This window comes from Ambystoma mexicanum, chromosome 1q, assembly GCF_040938575.1.
Source record: "Ambystoma mexicanum isolate Mex_15411 chromosome 1q, UKY_AmexF1_1, whole genome shotgun sequence".
NCBI classification, from domain to species: domain Eukaryota; kingdom Metazoa; phylum Chordata; class Amphibia; order Caudata; family Ambystomatidae; genus Ambystoma; species Ambystoma mexicanum.
In genome coordinates, this window is record NC_090922.1 from 1,129,830,872 (window position 1) to 1,129,851,802 (window position 20,931).

The window sequence follows — 20,931 nt, forward strand, 5'->3', positions numbered from 1 at the left end:
TTTTTACAAGTATCATCCTGTGTTCTGTTCTATAGGGGAATTCATTAATTATTTGTAATCTTATGGGCTGAGGGTCTACACAGTTTTGCCCCGCACCCACAATTCAAGGGAAATGATTATGGTAGGTAGTTTCCTCATACATTTGATAGCTTTGGGATATATCTACTTACATGGGAGCTCTCTTTTCTTATCTCAGGAGGCCAGCTAGATTTTAGGATTTGGGTACAGTTATGAGTCAGCTCACACCACAGATATGGACAGCTCAGCTATTCTCAGCAGGGCCCAGTCAGGTTTGGAGGCTGTCTCCCTCAGACAGGGCTCCCAGTTTTTCTAGCACAAGTCTTCTTTTTTTCTCCATCTTTCATCCTGTGTTTGTCGCTTTCTGGCTCTCTCCCCACTCTTATTTTTCTCTCTATCCCTGTTTATTCTTTCTCTCCAGTGCCTTTTGTGCCTGTTTTGTCCATCGGTCATAGGGTACTGTTATTATATAGTACTTATGACACATCTCCCTTATGAATATTCCCATGCATTGGATTGGACATTCATTTTCTCTCCCACCTCTCTAGTCCGGTCTCTGCCAGCTTGTAGGGCAAGGGTTTTAGGAGGTATCGGTTGTGGATAATGAGGGGTGGAGAGAAATTAATCTTTTAAAAATGACATTTAAAGTTGCATTTTTCTTTCTCAGAAAGTCACACAATGACAACTTTCTTCAATTTATAGAAAACCACCATAACCTATATATTTTCTGATTCAGCAATTTATGCCGGGTCTGGGGACTCTACTTTGACAAGGCATGGCCTTCCTGGAGTGAGCTATTGTTTTACACCAAAATAGTTATGAACATCAAACTTCACAAAACACACATTACTTTACTTGCTATCAGCTCACCAAGTTTTGGATTTCTGTATTTTATAGGAGTGTCACAATCCCAATTGTATCTCTATCTTAAATTACACACATTGCATGATGTTGACATTTGCATAGAACTGACTGGATTTTTGTGATCTTTAATATGAGTCCTGGATGAGCTTACTGGGACACGCAATTCTCTTTTAATCAAGGAAATTGAGTGCCATGTTATTCAATAGCAATTAATTCATATAGAAGTATTCAGTTTCACATTTCAGAAAACACAGGCAGTTTTGTTTCTCCAAAATCCAATGACCTGGACATTTACTATGCTAAATGTAATTCCAGCTCAGCAATTTAGTTCATTAGGCCAGTTTGACGCTGAGGCACAGTTTATTGGGATTGTAACAGTAGACTGAAAGGTCAAGCTAGTATTTCCTTATCTGACCCCTTCCATGTATTCAATCTCTAAAGTTGTACTTCTTAGCATTTTGCTGAACGAGACATGCATTCCTGGCATGCATCGCCCCAAAGGTCTACGGGTCAGAGATCCAGATACACTGTCCAGCAGTTCAATGGGGTGCTGCAAAAATAAACTACAATCTCATTTGCAAGCTTAAATCAATGTCTTTTTAAATCAAAAGATGTGCTTGCATGTCATACATTTTATTTCTATACATTGCATTTGGGCCTCCTTTCCATTGGTAAATATATTTCCTTATTCTAACAGTTGAAAAGACATGAGTTTTTATTCTGAATTGTCCATATATGTGCCACAGTTTAACATGGAAATCCGGTGTCCACTTTAAAACCAAGTAGGCCTTTCCTTTTTAATAATGTCAGCTTGTGTGTTGGAAAATTAGTGTTTCTGTTCATGTCAAATGAAATATGTCAATTGGCTTGGCTTTGAGATATAAGTCACTTTTCCTTTTTATGTTCCAAACACACAACAATTTAATGTATGGCATTCTCATGTATGATGCTGCTGTTTGTTTTTCTCAGCCAAAATGTTATTCTCCATTTTACATGAAGTCAGCATATGCAGCAACCCATGTCTTTTGGAATCCATTGGGCACATTCAGCAGTATTTATTTCTAAGGTGAACGTTTCCTTACCTGGGTGCCTTCCCATTTTGATAATGTTTAGTGAGGCCCACTTTTCACATTCACTAGGCCTCATGTTGCAAAGTATGTGTCTAAGGAGGGCCTGGATGTTCCAATGGGTGTCATCCATCAAGCAACTTTAATATCACAGTAGTGGCCTTGTTTGGCATCTCAGTTCATACCAATCTGGGGCTGAATGTATACCCCACAGTCAGGATATGTAGAATACCTTGCTTTAATCACACTACCCTATGCATGAGCACTGTAGATCAGATTTCAAATGGGCTGTGTGCCAGTTAGGTCTTATACCTGTTACTGGAATAGGATGCTGGGTGCACGCTGCTTGATGTGTGGTACAGCAGTTGAATGTCCTCTCCATTTTATGTTTATATTTGAGGGCATGGGAGACCTTAGGAAATGGTATCTTAGACCTTTGTTCATGCTGTTTAATATTTACATGACAAGGGAGGCCATGTCCTTCTACAAATCAACAGTAAGTATGGATGTAGTATTTTTTGTCTCCGAATACATCCACCGGGCATGGCTCAAGAGGAATAGACTTACAACAAGTATGCACAGAAAAACTCCTTTAACTTGGACTTCATGCACTAGCACTTTGTGACTCATGTTCTAAATCATTTGGTTTGGCTCACAAGGAATAAATAAACAAGTATGTATTGAAGACGTATGATAACCTGGGTATCACTGGTCAGGCTCTGGTGTGGCTGACTTCTTTCCTTTCTGACCGACCTGCCCAAGTCCAACTTGGGTCCTTCCTCTCCGGTATCGTTTTCTCTACCTGTGGTGTCCCACAGGGCTCTAACCTCTCTCCCTGGCTGTTCAACCAATACCTGGCACTCCTTGCCAACTGCATCACATTTCTCTGCCCCAACTTTCAGTGCAATGCGGATTACACCCGCTCATTTTCAGGCTACCCTCAGCCTCCTCCTCTCCTTCCCTCATCTCTGTATGTCTGCTATCCAGAAGTGGTGGGCCACCAATGGCATCTGCCTTAATGCCAGTAAGACTGAGATTCTACTCATTGGCACACTCGCTCCCTACTTTCCTGTAGCACTCTGGCCAGCCTCTATTGGCCCTCTTCCTGCTCCCACCTGCAAGGCTAAAAACTTATGGGTCATCTTTGATTTCACACTCTCCCCAAACATCTCTAATGTCTCTAAGAAGTCACACTACCAGCTGCACCTCCTCAGGGGTATTCTTCCTTTTCTCTCCTTACGCAGAAGCTCACTGTCTCCAGAGCTCTGGTTCTCTCTAGGCTGGACTATTGCAACAGCCTCTCTCTAAATCTGCCTGCTTCTACTCTCCGCCCTCTGCAACTTATCCAGAACAGGACTGCGAGACTTGTCCTTGGCCTCAAGCACAGGGATTGTATCTCTCCAGGACTCAAATCTATACACTGGCTCCCAGTGGCTGCGAGGATTAAGTTCAAAACCCTCTGCATCGTCCACAAGGCCTTCTGAGTTCTGGGGCCTCAATACCTCCAACTCTCTCTCCCTAAATATCTTTCTTCTCGAGCTCTCCGCTCATCCGCCTCCAACTCCCTCAGAGTCAGTTGCTTCTCTAAGCAACGAGTTGGTGGTAGATCTCTTTCTTCGTCTGGGGCCTCTCTCTGGAATAGCCTCCCTGCCTCCCTTAAACTTGAGGAGAACTATCTTCGGTTCCGGAAGCACCTCAAGACCTTTCTCTTTGCTTCTGCTTTTTCTCCTCTTCTCCTCTGCTGACCTCCTGGCTGTAACCTCAACTGCACTGGCTACCTGGACACCCTCTGATCTCGGGCTCAGGTCCCTCCCCCGCCAGCGTCACATACCTGCACTGCCCAACTGGCAAACCCTGAACTTGGGGACTGTTTCTGTATCCCTACAGTCCCCCTATCAGCCCTTGATACCTGATGTCTGCACTTACCCATGCAATTTTTACATGATGGCCATTACTTACTTATTGTTTTATCTATTCCCATGTACTGCACTGTCCCCTGCTCCCTTTCCTCGCACTTGCGCAATCTGAATGACACCTGGCCTAGTAGGATCGTTGTCTGTCCTCCCTTTGTTTGCCTCCCTTTTTCCTTCGTCGTGCCTTGAAACACTTGTGTATAGGCGCGTTATAAATGCCATATATCATATCATATCATATCATATCATATATCAATTACTCATTCACAGTAAATTGTATCCACTTGCACTTTATGACCTCTATCTCAACATGATTTTTATGCATATTTAGCATGGTTTTACGGAGATACATTAAGGAACAATTGCACTTGTATTGATGTTCTTTGGTTCTTTTATTTTCTTAACAATGTTTTGTAGTTAGTATGTTTTGGAAATTGTTGTATTATGCTGTATTTGTACCTGATGGCTTATGCTGAATAAAGGTTTTACAACAATTACTGTCCACCTCATCCAAACAAAAAGAACACTCAGTCCTCTAATTAATTATATGCTGAACTCCCTCCTACTACTCGTCCTACACACCATCGCCATTCCTCCTCTCTACCATGTGTTAGTTTGGGCCCTTTGCCTGTTTCTTCACCACAATCCTCTTGGTCTTCCTTCCACCATTTCAATTATTTACCTAACAGTTCTATCGCTTTTATTGACAGTATGAAATTTCATTCCAAAGAAAAACAAATCTTGTTCAACCCATGTTTTTCATTTATTTAGTTAAGCTTTTAGTAGTAGAACTGGTATGCTTTCTATGTTTCAGTAGTTTGTTTTCCTTTGGTGCTAGATTTTTTTTCATAGTTTCATGTAATTTCCATGGTCTCCAGGAACTCCCCTTGATCTTAAACAGAGGGTTGAGAGTCACATTAAAGGGAGATGAGGGGAAATTGCAAGGTAACGTTATCATTGTGTTCATGCGAGAAGACCAGATGTACCATGAACTTTGTGTGCATGCCTGTTCCTAGGTGTCATTTGTCAATGGCACAGAAGCATGCATTTCTAGAAAGGAGCCCAGTGATACTGTCTTGCTAGGAAGCATTGGTCAGGCAATTGCTGTATGTCAGTTACTTGCAGTGTTGTAGTGTTGTGTTTTTCTAAGTCTGATGGGAGGGATCTTTAATGGGTTGTGTGTGGCACGGCAAGTAGGTATGCTTTTAGTGTGTTTGAAAGTTTGAATTTAACGCAGGATATTACCAAATGGCCTTCTAGGTGGTTTGAGGGTCTGTCTGGGTTGTCAGAGGCAGATAACATGGATAGCGCAATGACTACTTAGATGTGCAAAAAGTTAGGTGTTCAAGAATTTCTTGAAAATCAGGTAACGTTGGATTGTGAAGATTGCATTTGAGAGGGAGTTCAAGAGCTTTGCCATAATGTTAGAGAAAGACGATCCACTGTATCTCTTTCTAGCATAATGCACGGGTTCTAGTTTAACAATGCTCAAACTGTCTTTGGTGGGCTGGAGATGAGTTTTGTGCCACTGTACAGCTATAAGGGTGATGCATAGTGCCTTGAAAAGGATATTTTTCTTGACGGGTAATCAATGGATTGATCTCATATCGGGCATTATATGTTGCCACTTCTGGAGTTTAAGAGGTTTTGCCACTGTGTTCTGGATGTTTCTTATTGAGGCAATCTGGCATGCTGTGTTAAATGGCGTTTACATAGTCGATTCCTGATAATACAAAATATATAATATATAGAGGTCTTGCTAGGAAAGGTGGGGAAGGGCATTATCTGCCTGATGGAGAATAGTTGTTCTTTACCAATGCATTGATTTGCGGTTTCAAGGTAAGTTTGTTCTCCATAAGAATCATAAATTTATCGATCACCGTTAATGGTTCTGGGCAGGCACCCATTTCTGTAAGCCAGAGCATTTCTGCTTGTGGTGTGAAGTGGTGAGAATCGAACATGATTCTGTCTTGTCTGGTATTAGCTCAAGATAATTGGCTGTCAGTCAGACATTCCCTGGAGTGAGACATGTTTGTTTCCTTTTGGTTGTCTTTTTGAAAAGGATTTGTGTGTCATCTGTGTAATTGGGCATGCTAATATCATGAGTCATACCATTCATATATCTACTATCAGAAGTGATAGGCTCGAAGCTTGTGGTATGCCAGGGTTATTATTGGGAAGTTTGAACTGAAACGGTGTCTGTTCTATCGATGAGTATAGATAACATCATTGAAGTGTGGTCTTGCACAGTCCAGCTTCTTCTAGCTCCTTTATTTATCAAGTGCCTCTGCCCTCTGTTTTCGGAGTCCTTTCCTACTGCTTTCCCCTGCCTTCCTATTAGTAATCAATAGTAGAGATGTATGCTTGTTTTTACTGTTATTTCCAATCTATTGTTTTGTGTTGGAATCCTTCTAGAGGGCACTGCTTTTGTGGTCTAGTCCTTTGTTTGTTTCTGTCCCTTTCCTCTCTCCTTCCACTCTCCATTTCTTAAGCACAACTCCTAGGGCAGTCTTGCTCGGCAGCCAGCTAAGGGCCAAAGCAAAAGGCACTTCCACTGCCTGTTTGCCTGTTCGCCCTAAATCTGCCTCCATCAACTTCCAGGTAAAAGATAACTGTTTTTTGCACATCCAGTGGAGTAGTTGTGGTTTCATGACTCTTTCTTATATTTACCTGATCTATAGTTTCACCATAGCCTTTACTCTTGCTGCACTTTATTTTGCGACTGTGCTGAATTGAACCACTGTTTGCTTATCTGTGTTATACTTAGCTGCATTTGAGCATAGATACCATGTTGAAGTTAGCTTCATGTTTGCCACTGTGTTAAATTCAGCTGTCTTTTGATTATAACCACTTTGTTAAACGTATCTGCATTTTTGAGTACCGGCACTGTGTTAGATTCAGCTGCCTTTTGAGTATAACCACAGTGTTAAATGTAGCTGTATTGTCTAGTATAGCCACTTTGTTAAATGTAGCTGCATTTTTTAGCATAGCCACTGTATTAAATGTAGCTGCATTTTGAGTATAACCACTATGTTAAATGTAGCTGCATTTATTTAGCTGCATGTTTTGGGATAACCACTGTGTTAAATTTAGCTGCATTATGAATATAGCCACTGTGCTGATTGTAGCTGCTAATTTGTTAGTATAGCCACCTTGCAGCTGAATGTTCAAGTTTAACCACTTTGTAGAACTTAAACAAGGGCTTGGGAGCCCCTCTACTGAGAACAAACATGGGTCAAATACCCTGTTCTATGGGATTTCTCCAACTCAGGAGGGTCTACATCCACATTTTAGCTCACTGCACCATCACAGAAGAGAAATATCCATTTGCAAACCATTCTGGACCCACCAATAAGGGCAGTCCAGCACCGACATTGTGGGATGTTTGACCTGTGTGAAATTTAGCCTCACTTAGAAATCACCCTTTTTAAATCTGTCTTCCCTCTGGGCATAGCTTCTGTGATAGATTCTGCTGCCTTCAGAGTATAGCCACTGGTTTAAATCTTGAAGTTTTTTGGATTTTGGACATGGTGATGAATTCAGCTGCCTTGATATAGCCACAGTGCTGAATTAAGCTGAATTATTTAGCATAGCCACTGTGTTACATTTAGCTGCATTTTGAGTACAGACACTGTGTTAAATTCAACTGCATTCTGAGTATAATCACTGTGTTAAATCTAGCAAAAATGTTGAGCATAGCCAATGTGTTGAATCTGGATGATTTTGAGTATGGCCACTGTGTTAAATTCAGCTGTATGTTGAGTATAGCCACTGTGTTAAATGTAGCTACATTTTGACTATAGCCACTGTGTTAAATTTAGCTCTATTTGTAGTGTAGCCACTGTGTTACGTTTAGCTTCATTTTGAATATAGCCAACCACGTTTTAGGTCACTCCACCCATCCCAGAGGAGAAATATCCATTTGCATCCCACCAACAAGGGCAGTCCAGCACTGAAATGCTAGGACTTTTTAACTGTGTAGAATTTAGCCTCACTTAGAAACTGCCCCCTTTTAATTCTAGCTGCCCTTTGAGTATAGCTTCTGTGTTAAATTCAGCTGTCATCTCAGTATAACAATTGTGTTAAATCTAGCAGCGTTTTGAATTTTGACATTGTGTTCAATTCAGCTGTGTTGACACAGCCACAGTGTTGAATTAAGCAGATTTCGTTATAGCATAGCCACTGTGTTAAATGTATCTGAATTTCGAATATAGCCACTGTGTTCAGTTTGACTACATTTTGTTAGTATAATCACTGTGTAGAATTTAGCTGCATTTTTTAATAGAGCCACTGTGTAGTATTTAGCCTTGCTTAGAAATTGCCCCCTTTTAAATCTAGATGCACTTTGAGTATACCTTATATACTAAATTCAGCTGCCTTCTGAGTAAAACAACTGTGTTAAAGATGGCAATGTTTTGAATTTTGACATTGTGTTAAATTCAGCTGCCTTGATATAGGCACCACCCCCTTTTAAATGTTGCTGTCCTTTGAGTATACCCTATGTGTTAAATTATGTGGCCCTTTGAGTATAGCCACTGTGTTAAGTCTAGCAGTGTGTTTAATGTTACCATTGTAGCTGCATTTTTAGTACAGTCACATATTTGATTTTAGCTGCCTTTTGAGTATAGCCACTGTGTTAAATTTAGCTGCATTTTGAATATAGCCATTGCTGATGTTAGCTACCTTTTTAGTATAGTCAGTGTGTAGAATGTAGCTGCTTCTTTTAGTATAGCCACTGTGTAGAATATAGCCCCCTTTTAAATCTAGCTGCCCTCTGAGTATAGCAACGGTGTTCAAATTTGCGGCCTTCTGGGTATAGCCACTGTGTTAAATCTAGCAGTGTTTCAATGTTGCCACTAAGTTAAACTCAGCTGCCTTTTCAGTATAGCCATGCTGTTGAATTTAGCTCCATTGTGTAGTATAGCCACTGTTAATTTCAGCTGCCTTGTGAAATTTGCCACTGTGTTGAATTTAATGCACTTTTGAGTATAGCCAATGGTTTATATTTATCTGGCTTTTGAGTTAAGCAATGTGTTATATTTAGCTACATTTTTAGTACAGCCTAGATGTAGAATTTAGCCTCACTTAGAACTCACCCCAATTTAAATCTAGCTGACGTTTGATTATAGCCTGTATGCTGAATTTAGCTGCATTTTGAGTGTAGCCAATGTGTTATATTTAGCTGTTTTTGCATATAGCCACCGTAAAGAACGTATTCACGCTTTGAACTCACCCCCTTCTAAATCGAGCTGCACTACGATTATATCCCTTTTTAAATTCAGCTGCATTCTTGAGTATAGCCACTCTGTTATATTTAGATGTATTTTGAGTACTCATTCCCATTTAAATCTAACTGCATTTTGAGTATAGTCTGTGTGCTGATTTTAGCTGCATTTTGAGTATAGTCAATGTGTTATATTTAGCTGCTCTTGATTATAGCCACTGTATAGAACTTAGCCACGCTTTGAAACTGCCCCTTCTAAATCTAGCTGCACTGTGATTATACCCCTGCTTTAAATTCAGCTGCATTCTTGAGGATAGACATTGTGTTAGATTTAGCGGTATTTTGAATATCACCACTGAGTGCAATTCAGCTGCATTTTGAGTATAGCCCCTGAGCTACTTTCAGCTGCATTTTGAATATAGCGACTGTGTAGAATTTAGCCATGCTTTGAATTCACCCCCTCTTAAATTCAACTGCATCCATGAAACCAAGAAACCAGCCAGGACACACAGGTAAGTATCAGACCCCATGCTTATGGAAGATAGCCGAAGGCAAGGCCACTTGCTCGCACACATCTGCTATCATACACTACTTTAAGACACATTGCCCAACACCTCTGCCATAAGAATTCAGCTATGCCCCATGGCAAAAGATGTGGTCTAGCTGGATACATATTGAGTCTCCTGCACTTGCATACTGTCCAGACTACCTCAGACCACCCATCCACATACCAGCTCGACATGGGTAGCTCGCAGGGACTTGGTCACCCCTACTTTCCTTCATATTGGGTAAAATGCACACAGGCATTCTAAACTCCTTTGACGATTATTCCCATACCTTGGACTTCGGTCCTCGAGGGCATTCACCTACAGCACTTTGAGGCCATACCAATGGGAAAAGGCACCATATAAATGACAATTACATTACATGAAGGCATTTTCTCTTTTCCTTGATGATATCTTTCTGTGGGTTGCTTGGTGTTCTGTTCCATTCAAAATGTTGTAAAATTCTGGCCTTTAAAGATTGGTTGTTTGTAGTGCTGGTTCTGTCCCTGATAAGCTGTTTTGTCATGTTTGTTGCAGTGTTTCCTCCATGTTTGTTGTAGTTTCTGGTTCGTTTTCTTCAGGGTTTGAAGATAGAAAGTGAACTACTTTGCTGCCTCTTTTTTCTCTGATGGGGTAAATTGTATTGTAGATGAAAGATGGCCAGGTCTCCTGTTAACCAGCTGTGGAACATCCCTGGTCATAGCTCAGGGAGTTGATGAGATGGTGAAATAATTGTCATTTTAACCTCTTCTGGCTAGTCATTATTGACTAGGGAATGTGCGTGTTAGAGCATTGGTCATAAGAGGTACCATGAGGTGGTAACTCCACAGAATGTGGATATGAGGGTCTCTAGTCTCCAGGCGTTCTATGAAGGCCCCCAGAACAAGTGTCCATTACATAGCTAGTTCCATGGTGAACAGTAATATATATATATTGGTAAGTTTCAATTGTACAGCCCTCTCTATGTGTAACGCTCACTTGATTCCCACGGAGGCGCAGGTCTGGCTTCGAGTGCTGATGCTTCTTCAATGGTGAAGCGCAGGACTCTGAAGATGGACAGGAAGTGCCCTCAACTCTGGCTTCTCTGGCTCGCAGGAATATTCCCCTGTGCGTGAAAAGGGAGTATTACCTACTGACTGAGTTATGATCAAGCCTCCCACTCTCTTCCAACCCTCCACGATATCCTTCCACGATTCCCCGTGAAGTCTCACCTTAGGGTCAGGAAGGATGAGCTCTCCATCCTGCTTCTGATGCAGGGGCGCGTTGAAACCCAGTTACTTCACTGGATTGAGGATTGATGGGAGTTCAGGTAAGCTTGACTATTCAGGTAAGGCTCTGTAAAAGTTCTGTTGCAAGTTCAAAAGTCCAAGCTTAATAATAATGTTCATTGTCTTTTTGCAGCAAGCGCTAATGTTAAGTCCTTTTTCCCCTTAGGGGCCGGGGTTCGGAATGCCGGAGATATGGCACCGACCCGAAGTGAAACGTGCAGTTCCAGTTCCAGTAAATGGCAGGTTAGTTCTGGATGAGCGCTCGGGACCTGCCTTTGCATACGCTCATTCAATGTCTTTGTCTTTTTTCCCCATAGGGGCCGGGGTCCGGAAAATGCCTGGAAGCGGCAAGACCCGAAATGAAATGGGAATGACCCAACAGGTAAGTCTTATTCCCTTCCTTCTCTCATCTCTTATTCTTGTCTTTTTCTCTAGGCTCTGGGAAGTGGCTGTGTATCCGGATGATCGCTGCTGAAGATGGAGGAACCCAGGAAAGGTGAGTGAAATGCAGCGCTGCAGCGATCGTAACGAAATGCTTTTAAAAATAATGTCTTCCCTTTCAGGATCGTCGGTGATGTCTCCGTGGTGCAGATTTAGCTGGTAAGGTCTCTTGTCTCCCTTTGCAGGTGACCCAGGATGCTGACAGGCGTGGCTGAAGTCCAGAAGCAGGAGCTGACACTGTGAGCGTCCAGCTGCGAGGAGCAGAACAACGCGAAGCGTGAGTTGCTGATCGGGTGTGGTTTAAATAGCTTTGGAAGAAGTCCCAAGTGTGTATCCTTCCTCCGATCAGGTATGTATCCTTCCCCGACCACACCCGGGTGGAAAGTAGTCCCACAGGTAAAGTAGTTCCATTCAGGCCTCAAGAGGGCCTGGATGTGGCAGCATGGTCTGCATCAGGTAAGTGCACATGAAAACACTTGCACACATGTATAGCTTTATGAGCCTGGCGCCTAAGGCGCCAGGACAGAGGTCCAACATGAGCCTGGCGCCTAAGGCGCCAGGACTGCGTCCAACGGGCCCCAGCTTGGGCCCGCTGGAACTCCCCTGGGGGAAATGATGCTGGCACTCTGGGGTCGCTGGGTCGGACCTGGCTCTTTGGAGGTAGGCATCATGACAGTATGTTCAATAGTGTCACATCCTAACCAATGTATAGACATGTCACTGTTTAATAGTTCTCTAGCCTAACCAGTTTCCTTAGCATCATGTCAGCATGTTTCCATAAAAGGGCACTGGGCTTGATCACAAGTTTAGTGCTAGTGGCAAAACACCCTGTAATAACCATTAGTACCCGGCAAGGGTCAATGAGCTTGTTAAACACATTACCTTCCCTCGAAGGCTCTGCATGGCTTCCAGAGATCTTCCCGCGACTGGCCACCATGGAAAGGGAGAAGGGACTTTTGTGTAGTCCCTGTGCCTTTCCATGGTGGGCATTTTCTTAAAAACTTTTTTCACATAGATTTTAATGGCTGCCATCAGGGAAAAGGAGAAGGGACTACGCGTAGTCCCTCCTCCCAGATCACCGACAGCCATTCTTTTTTGCTTTTTTTTCTCTAGTCAAGAAACGGTCGCAGGTTGGGAAATGCCCCCGGGGCTCCATTAAAGCCCTTGCTTAACTTGGGCTTCTAGGTATGGCTCCACGGCATTACACGACCGGTAATGGCCCCCTCCTCGGGTCATATTGCATTATTATTGCATGTTTTACCATGCCACCAAGTTCAAAGTTTCATTTTTGAAACTCTTCTTTCTGCCTGCTTTTGTGGGCAGAAATGACCACCACACAAAAGCAGTACTGTATGCAGTAATTACCAGGTGCGACCAGTGCTTCATTTGTAGGGGGCTTTCTAGGGCTTTGCCCTGGGATTTATTTCTAAGCCCCAGCACTTCTTTTCACAGAGACAGTATGATTATGATATTGTGTTTTGGAAACATTATCATTAAATCTCATTCAGCAATTGCCACACAACAAGGAACAACAGTGTGCACTGGACACATTCTCTTCACCCTGTGTCGGCGCATTGTTATTCATGAACTTGATGACCCATGTAGACAGCAAAGCGGTAGCTATCCATTTTCATTGATAACAAGGGCCCTCATTACAACACCGGCGCTAAACCATGGCGCTATTAGCACCATGGTTGGTGTCGGTGTTGTAACAAGTTCGCCATGGTGAAATGGGGAAATACCGCCCCATTCCAAGGTTGGCAGGGCGGTATTTCCCCATTTCACCATGGCCCTTCCCCATTCCCATTTTTGACCCATAGGGCTCAATGGGAATGGGGAAGGCGGCAATTACGGTACCGCAAATTGCGGTACCATAACTGCCTGTGAGGTCCCTTTGCGGGTCCCTACTTTAACGGCTGGTCCAGACCAGCCGTTCAGGTCGGGTCCCGCAAAGGGACCTCGTAGTAAGGCGCTAAGTGGTTAACGGCACCACAGCCTTTTACAGCACCGTTAACCACTTAGCGCCAGGGTCGTAATGACCCCCAATGAGTTGGAAGGTGACCTTGCTGGGTGCTTGTGCTGACCATGCACACAGACTTCTCCAGCCCCCCTGCATAACATTGGAGCTATTCCACTACTGCAATACACAGCAGCAATACAACATTAGTGTGGGTTGACAACAAGAGGGCAGTCACCAGCCAGCCGCACCAACCCATTGAAAAGTGCAGGGGAAAAGCCACTGCCTAAGAGGAGTGCCTTTCACGAATATCAACCTATACACAAAGGTTTTAATGAAATGTTTGACAAACAAGTTTAACAGTTCAGTAATACATTTTCCTGCATGTGTCAATAAATTAAACTGAGTTTGTCTGTGGATAGACGGTAAACATGTTCCAATTGCCACCTATATAATTTGAGCAAAGGGTTAAGAATGATGTGTTTAAAGAAGCACTTAATTATTCGTCTTAAATTAGTACGTTATGTTATTTTATGTTGTTTGGCATCTGTAAATTGTACATCTGCCATGGTTTGTGCATCATCACTCAAAAAAAGCCAGTGGGATGTCCCTCTTAATATGCAGGCACTGAGGAGGAACACTCATGGGTGTTTGCAGCGGTGGGCCGGGAGTTGCCCGCCCAATGTGTCCCAGGTGCGCTAGAACATATTTGGGCCCTGGCACTTACTTTTTTACAAATTAAGCACTGGGTGCAGCATGACCATATGCAATAATTACTGGACCCCCGTTGAGTCATATGAGGTTTCGAAATGGGACAGGTCTGCATGACTTGTAATTATGCAGACCTACCGAGCCACCCGGTAATTACGGCATGTGGTAACAGCAAAGTGAAACACTTGTGTATAGGCGCGTTACAAATGCCATATCATATCATATCATATCGACTTTCTTTTGATAATTTCATATTAAATAGTTACCTCATACATCTACACAGTTACATGGGATTACATTTGTAAATGTACACATACATGTTTTGCATATATACATGAAGCAACAGTGTTAAGATCCTAATACCTGTAAACATAACTCCTTCAGCTATTTGGCCTGAACTTATTCAGCCATGAAACCTGGTTATTACATACATCCTACTCATCAAAAATGCATGCAGATTTCTTCTAATGTAATTTCTGCAGCTATCACCTTGCCCTTTGCATTGAGGCAAAGCCACTACTAGGCTGTGGCACCGAACTCTAGGTCCACAGACACAATGGGCCTCATTACGACCCAGGCGCTAATGGGTTAACAGCGCCGTAAAAGGCTGCGGCGTCGTTAACCTATTAGTGCCTAATTACGAGGTCCCTTTGCGGGACCCGACCTTAACAGCTGGTGTAGACCAGCCGTTAAAGTAGGGACCCGCAAAGGGACCTTGGTGCTAATTAGGGTGCCGCAATTTGCGGCACCGTACTTAGCGCCTTCCCCATTCCCATTGAGCCCTATGGGGCAAAAATGGGAATGGGGAAGGACCATGGAGGAAGGGGGAATTACCGCCCCGCCAACCTTGTAATGGGGTGGTAATTCCCCCTTTCTCCATGGCAGAGTCGGTAACTTACCGGCATGGACCATTGGCACCATGGTCTTCCGCCAGGGTCGTAATGAGGCCCAATCAGTACACGTGATCTGCTGTTTCAGTGTAGGACATCTCTCAAGACATAACAATAACCATAACATGATAACACAGTAACATTGAAAAATAAGAACATTTTAAGAACATGTATTTGAGTCCATCAGATGCGATCAAATATCATCTCCATAAGAAGCATTTAAAACGTTTTTTGCGAGCTGGATTAAACAGATGCATTTTCAGATGAGAGTGTTACATTTTAATCACATAATTAACAAATCTATATTCCTATTAAGAAATACTTGATAAAACTTAATTTCGGAAGGCAGTGTTAAAAAGGGTGACTATGGCAATCCCAGTATCGTTTAATATTCATGCTGCTCCATTTTATCATGCCACGTTTCCATTCAATTTTTTTACAAATCTGCTTGCGCTGGTGGACGCATTTTAAGGAAAACTTTGATGTCAAGATCTTGGTTTCAGTCCATGGGCCTCATTACGACCCTGGCGGTAAGGGGTTAGCGCCAGCGTTAGCTGCGCCGACCCCTTACCGCCAATTGCGAGTTCCCTTTCCGCCATGGCGGTTTTTACACCTGCTTTTAGCGGGTGTAAAAAACCATGGCGGTAAGGGAACTTGGTGTTAATTACGCCACCGTAATTTACGGTGGCGTAATTAACGCCTTCCCCACTCCCATTATGCCCTATGGGGCAAAAATGGGAATGGGGAAGGGTAAATGGGGATTGGGGATTTACCGCCCCGCCAAGGTCGGAATGGGGCGGTAAATCCCCTTACCGCCATGGCGTTAACGTAGTTAGCACCATGGCGGTAAAGTCACGGCCCTGGCGGTAATTTACCGCCAGGGTCGTAATGAGGCCCCATGTGTCCCAAAGGCAAACCACTCAATGCAAACTGCTTCCCTTCCCTGCGCCTCCACTACATCGGCTGCCATCGATTATCGCTTGGAAATTGATTCTGCATATTGAAAGTTCTATTAATTGTTTCTGATTCATGTGTTGCACCTGATTAGTTCCATATACCTTTCGCTGTGCACTTCTGAATTACGACATCTGGTTTAAACAAAGTTCTACTGAATTCTTAAGGATGAACCAACTTCAAGAAGATGGACGGCGAGACTGGACATGCTCTCTTCACGTCACCATTTGTAACTCTGAGATGTTACTCGCTTCCCGTTCTCATACCTCTCCTTCTCCAGCTGCCCTCTTTCCCGGCCTTGACATTCACTACATTGTCATTGGGCCTCATTACACGGATGGCGGAGAACCATGGCGCTATTAGTAAAATACCGGCACCCCCTTGGCGGAAAGGGGAATTACCGCCCCATTCCAAGGTTGGCGGGGCGGTAATTCCCCCTTCCACCATTGCCCTTCCCCATTCCCATTTTTGGCCCATAGGGCTCAATGGGAATGGGGAAGGCCCATACTGCGGTACCGTAATTAGCTCCCTGGGTCCCTTTGCGGGTTGGTTTTTAACGCCTGCAAAAAGCAGGCGTTAAATCCCCCAACCCGCAAAGGGACCTTGTAGTTAGGCGGTAAGGAATTACCGGCACCGGTATTTTACTGGTACTGGTAAATCCTTACCGCCATCCGTGTAATGAGGCCCATTGTCGTTAAATGTGTTAATGGCCTTGCACCGCGCCTATCGATTGTCTCCTGTTTCAGTATACTCTCCACTTCGTCCCCCTCGGTCTGCATCAATCTCTACACCAGCAGTTCCCCAATCCCCTTGTGCGCAGTCCCCTCTCTCGTGTTCTACCTCCTGGCATCTACATTTTGGAATGCTCTTTCTAACTCTATAGGCCGCATTGCAAGTTTGGCGGAATTCTGGTGGTAAATCTGCCAGAATAGCACCAAACGGAATTACTGGTACCACCACTTGGTGCTATTCCCAATTTATGGAGTATTTCAGTGGAATTACTGCTGATGGTAACTGCGCCGATTTTGCTGATTTTTGCTCGAGGTCTTCCCTCCGCCGCACCACCAGAGTTGTAGTACGGTGGTGCAGTAACGCAGAAGTAATGCAGTGGTAACAGAGTTACCATTGCCTTGCCACCTTTTCGTCACACACCGCTGTACTTGTAATGAGGCCCAGCCACCACCCTTACTTCTCTTTGCTTCTCTTTGAAAGGTCGCCCTCTAGCTGCCAACATTAAGAATGCACCATCATGTGGATTTTGCCCTATCAGCTCGTGAATTATGTTGTTAGCATTCTTTTGCAAATCTGTACAGCGCTTTGTCATAGGCACTTTAAAAATTTGAATAAATAAGACACCTAAGTCTTTGCAGCACATGATGCGACCCATTCAACACATCATAATGTCTTAAAAGCAAACACAATACATTGATGCACGTAGGTGTACATAACACGCTCTAAAAATGCAGAAAAGAAAAGTCAGAATGGCAAGGAAACTGACCTATGCATACATTCTCATCATCCAGCCTCGCTGCAGTATTTCTGAAGTAGCCAGGCCTGCAGGACTGGCACTGCTGCCCTCTAGTGTTGTGTTTACAGTTCACGCAAACGACGGCAAGTATCAGGTCGATGTAAGTGCACCGGTTGGAGTGTCCGTTGCATTCACAGTCTTGCGGGGGAAGAACAGAAACGTATACACATGGTATACAGTAGAGAGTATTAGCAGAGTGCATGCTGGGAAAGCATGGGTCATGAGGGGAAGGTGGCTGAACAGCAGCATAAGCAGGTGGAATCGCTGGGAAACACAGAGGCAACCAACATCAGACTGTTGCGCGAGCACACGTCACAAGCATGTTATATGGAAAATGATCAGAGTCTGACAAAATGGAAGCAAATTTTGCAGGATCGTGGTCTCGCCCCATGAAGGTGAAGCTTTTGCAGTTGTAAACCTTATAGAGGGTCGGAAACCTGGATTCCAGTGCTGCAAACATGAATGCCCTTGTGCACATGTATCATGGATTGTCCAAGGTAAATTTACAGATATTTACTTTGCAAATTTGAAACTTGGTGGCAGGGGGAAACATTGAATGGATGTTCATTGGAATTCAGTATTAAATTAACAATCAGAACAAAACGGAATACATTTGTTTATTCAGGGGTTTGCAACGTTCAGCTTTCCAGATGTTTTGGACTACAAATCCCATAAACTCTCCCCATTGACTGTGCTATCTGTGGAGAGATGTAGCCCAGAACATCTGTAGAGCCAAAGGTTGCTGACCCCTGGATTATATCAACTACATGTACAGTTGTGTGTTCTCCTAATGTAGTTACCTTACTTTCTGCTGGAAGGCAGAACAAGGCAGTGACATTCCATATAGGCCTCAGAAACCGATTGACTCAAGGCAACATCTGTTTTCCCATTCTCAAATGCATTCAGACACACGGATGCCAGTGACAGGCAACACGCAAGGCATTGCATTGCCATGGAAGCTATGCTCGATTGCTTGTCTGTGATACCTTGGTTGTCCTAACTCAGACCTTGGCTGCAGGCTTTCAAGACTACACAGGTCTCTGCCAAGGGCAGTTAGCAGAGTTAATTTGCATCGAGAGTTACAATAATAATAATGATAATACGTTTTATATACTGCTCAATGCTAGATTCCTCCCACTTCAAAGCACTGTAATGTTTGTGATTATTAATCCAATTCAACGGTCCTCAATGTATCTTGGAATGATGCAGGCCACGGTTGGCCCTGCTGCGATTCTAAACTGCAACACTCAGTTGAGTTATCATGCCAGCTACGCCTCCAAACCCGCTGCCATTTTAGCTTCCTTTTTTGAAGAAAATCAACATGTTGCAAATTTTACTACAGAATGGATCTCACACACCCGTAGAAAACCCAACACTAATGGAGTCTAACCAAAAAAATGCTGTGTGCAGGAATGAGAAGCACCTGTGAAGAGTTAGGCTGCTAGGGATTGGCACTTGGAGTTGCTTGAGAACATGATGTGATACTTGAATATCGATGGGTGAAAACCGCGGGGAAAGAGCACAGCTCCAACGCAAACAGGACAATCACCTAAGAGTGCTCACATAGCACTTACCTGCATTAATTATCCCTCCTTGAAGACTTGAGTGCTAAGGACGCGTGTTTTCGTCTTAAATTTCAGAATCGTGTTAAGCCCACACTTGGTTGGGCATGTGCAAGTCAGGCGTTATTCCTTCCAAGAAATATTGTGCAAAGAAGCAAATGTCAGGCCAATCTAACAACCATTTATTTGGCATCGAAGGAACGCAGATGCATAGGGACCAGACTTGAAGATAAAAGGGTCAGGACTGTATGAATACCAAGTGAAACCATATCTCTATCAAAAACAACAAGAACATTTAATACCAGCCAACCACCAGGGCAGATTGACCACGTCTTGCCTCACTACCCTGAGTACATCAAGGCCAAGAGAAGAAAGGTCAGTCCTCAAAGGAGAAGGCTAGACATCCCGGCAATCTCCAAGCGATTGGTACGTTGTTGTCAAACAAGATGACAGAATCAGAATGTATGAAGCAGAATATGTACAGGGAGTGAGTATGAAGAGAACTCACTATTTATTTATTTGCATGTTTAAAGCTCTCACACAGCTTAGCGGCATCGAGGTGCTGTTACAGAACATTCTTAATTGCGTATTTATAATGCGCTTGATACCCAGAGGTTTCTAAGCGCGGACCTGGGGTGTTTTTAGATGAAATCCAAAAATGGTTTCCTTTTTTTTTATTGTGGGGGAGACACCCGCACACAGACCCTCCCCCTACCAACTCCCTATATCTTAATTTATACCTTAGCCCCCCTATCTATTTATTTAAAAGGGTACCAAAATCCGACAAAATTTCGACTTTTAAAACTCATTATTGTTGGTCTCGTTATTTTGTTTTTTTCTTTTTTGTGGGGAATACCCCTGATGGTAATGGCTGCTCTGTAGCAAGTGCACAGAGGTTTGGCTGCTCCTTTTCTCTGCACCCACCTACGCTGCTACTGCTGTGCTTCAACCTCTGCTGCATCTTCCCCCCTTTCCCAAGCCACCAGGTCTCCTCACTCACCACGGCTCTGCCCCAACTCTGTGGCCCGTCGCCTGATTGAGGTGCCCCACTTCTTCTCCTGGCTGCCTACAGCCACTGCATGCAGCTGCACATCTACCCACAGTGGACGCCCTTAGGCTGTTGCTCCTTTGTCCCTCTTCACTTTCTGTAGTGTCCATGCTGCTTTGGCAGACACCCAGGCCTGCCTCCTGAGATCAGTATCCAAGTTCTCTGCACCTTGCTGCGTGGTCCAGTGCTAATAGCTATGAGGCGGTGGACTTTACTGGCTGTTTTATCTCCCCACCACAGGACTTATTGCTTAGATATTCTGTTCCTGTTTACCTTCTTCTGGATTTCTGCTCCGGTTTTCCTATGTCCAAAAGGCCAAATGTTTATAAATAAACAACAATACCCCATCTAGCAGATCACTGATGCATTCAAATGACCTTTCCATGTTATGTCAAAAATGTCCGTTGAAACAAATGGATTTCTCAGCCATTTTAAATCTGCATTTCAGAACCGTGTGTCTTTAATTACATGCAGAAAAGCTAGTCTCGGGAGGATAGCTCAGGGGCAACGTGCTCGCCTTGGAAGCAAGCAGACACAGAGCAGCACAGGTTCGATCCCCGGGTCCGTGCTTAGAAACCTCTTGATATTAGGCAGGTTATAAATAACTTATCGTATCATGACTAATGGAGTGCTAACCAAAAGAATGTTATATGCTGCAACGAAAAGCACCTCAGTGAATATCTTTTGAAGTCTAAAAACTGAGCACAATCGCGACAAAGCAGCTCTGTTAAAATCCGCTAGCTGTTTACTTTTCATTTTAAAGAACAGCAGATTATACCAAGCAATATTTTGGCTCTAAAGGTAATCTGCATAAAAGCCCGTGGAATGGAGTTATTTCTATTTCCCTTTCGGAGGGCAGACATGGCCTGGCTAGCAGAATAATTTGACAAAAAAGTAAAACATTAAGAAAATAGAGGAAAAGGATTGGTCTGTGGCAAGTT

At 43.6% G+C, this 20,931-nt stretch overlaps 1 protein-coding gene across 12 annotated transcripts in view; it reads right to left on the reverse strand.

Annotated features, from left to right (window-relative positions):
* The window catches only part of NTNG1 (netrin G1), a 978,539-nt gene that overhangs the window by 227,358 nt on the left and 730,250 nt on the right, over nt 1-20,931 (reverse strand). For 4 of the 12 annotated variants that reach the window (XM_069641882.1, XM_069641879.1, XM_069641876.1 and 1 more), the window contains one exon: nt 17,351-17,518. The exons of the other annotated variants lie outside the window; for them this stretch is intronic. In XM_069641882.1, coding sequence (XP_069497983.1) covers nt 17,351-17,518 — 168 coding nt within the window. The remainder of the gene's footprint in view (nt 1-17,350; nt 17,519-20,931) is intronic. 12 annotated transcript variants of the gene reach the window in all.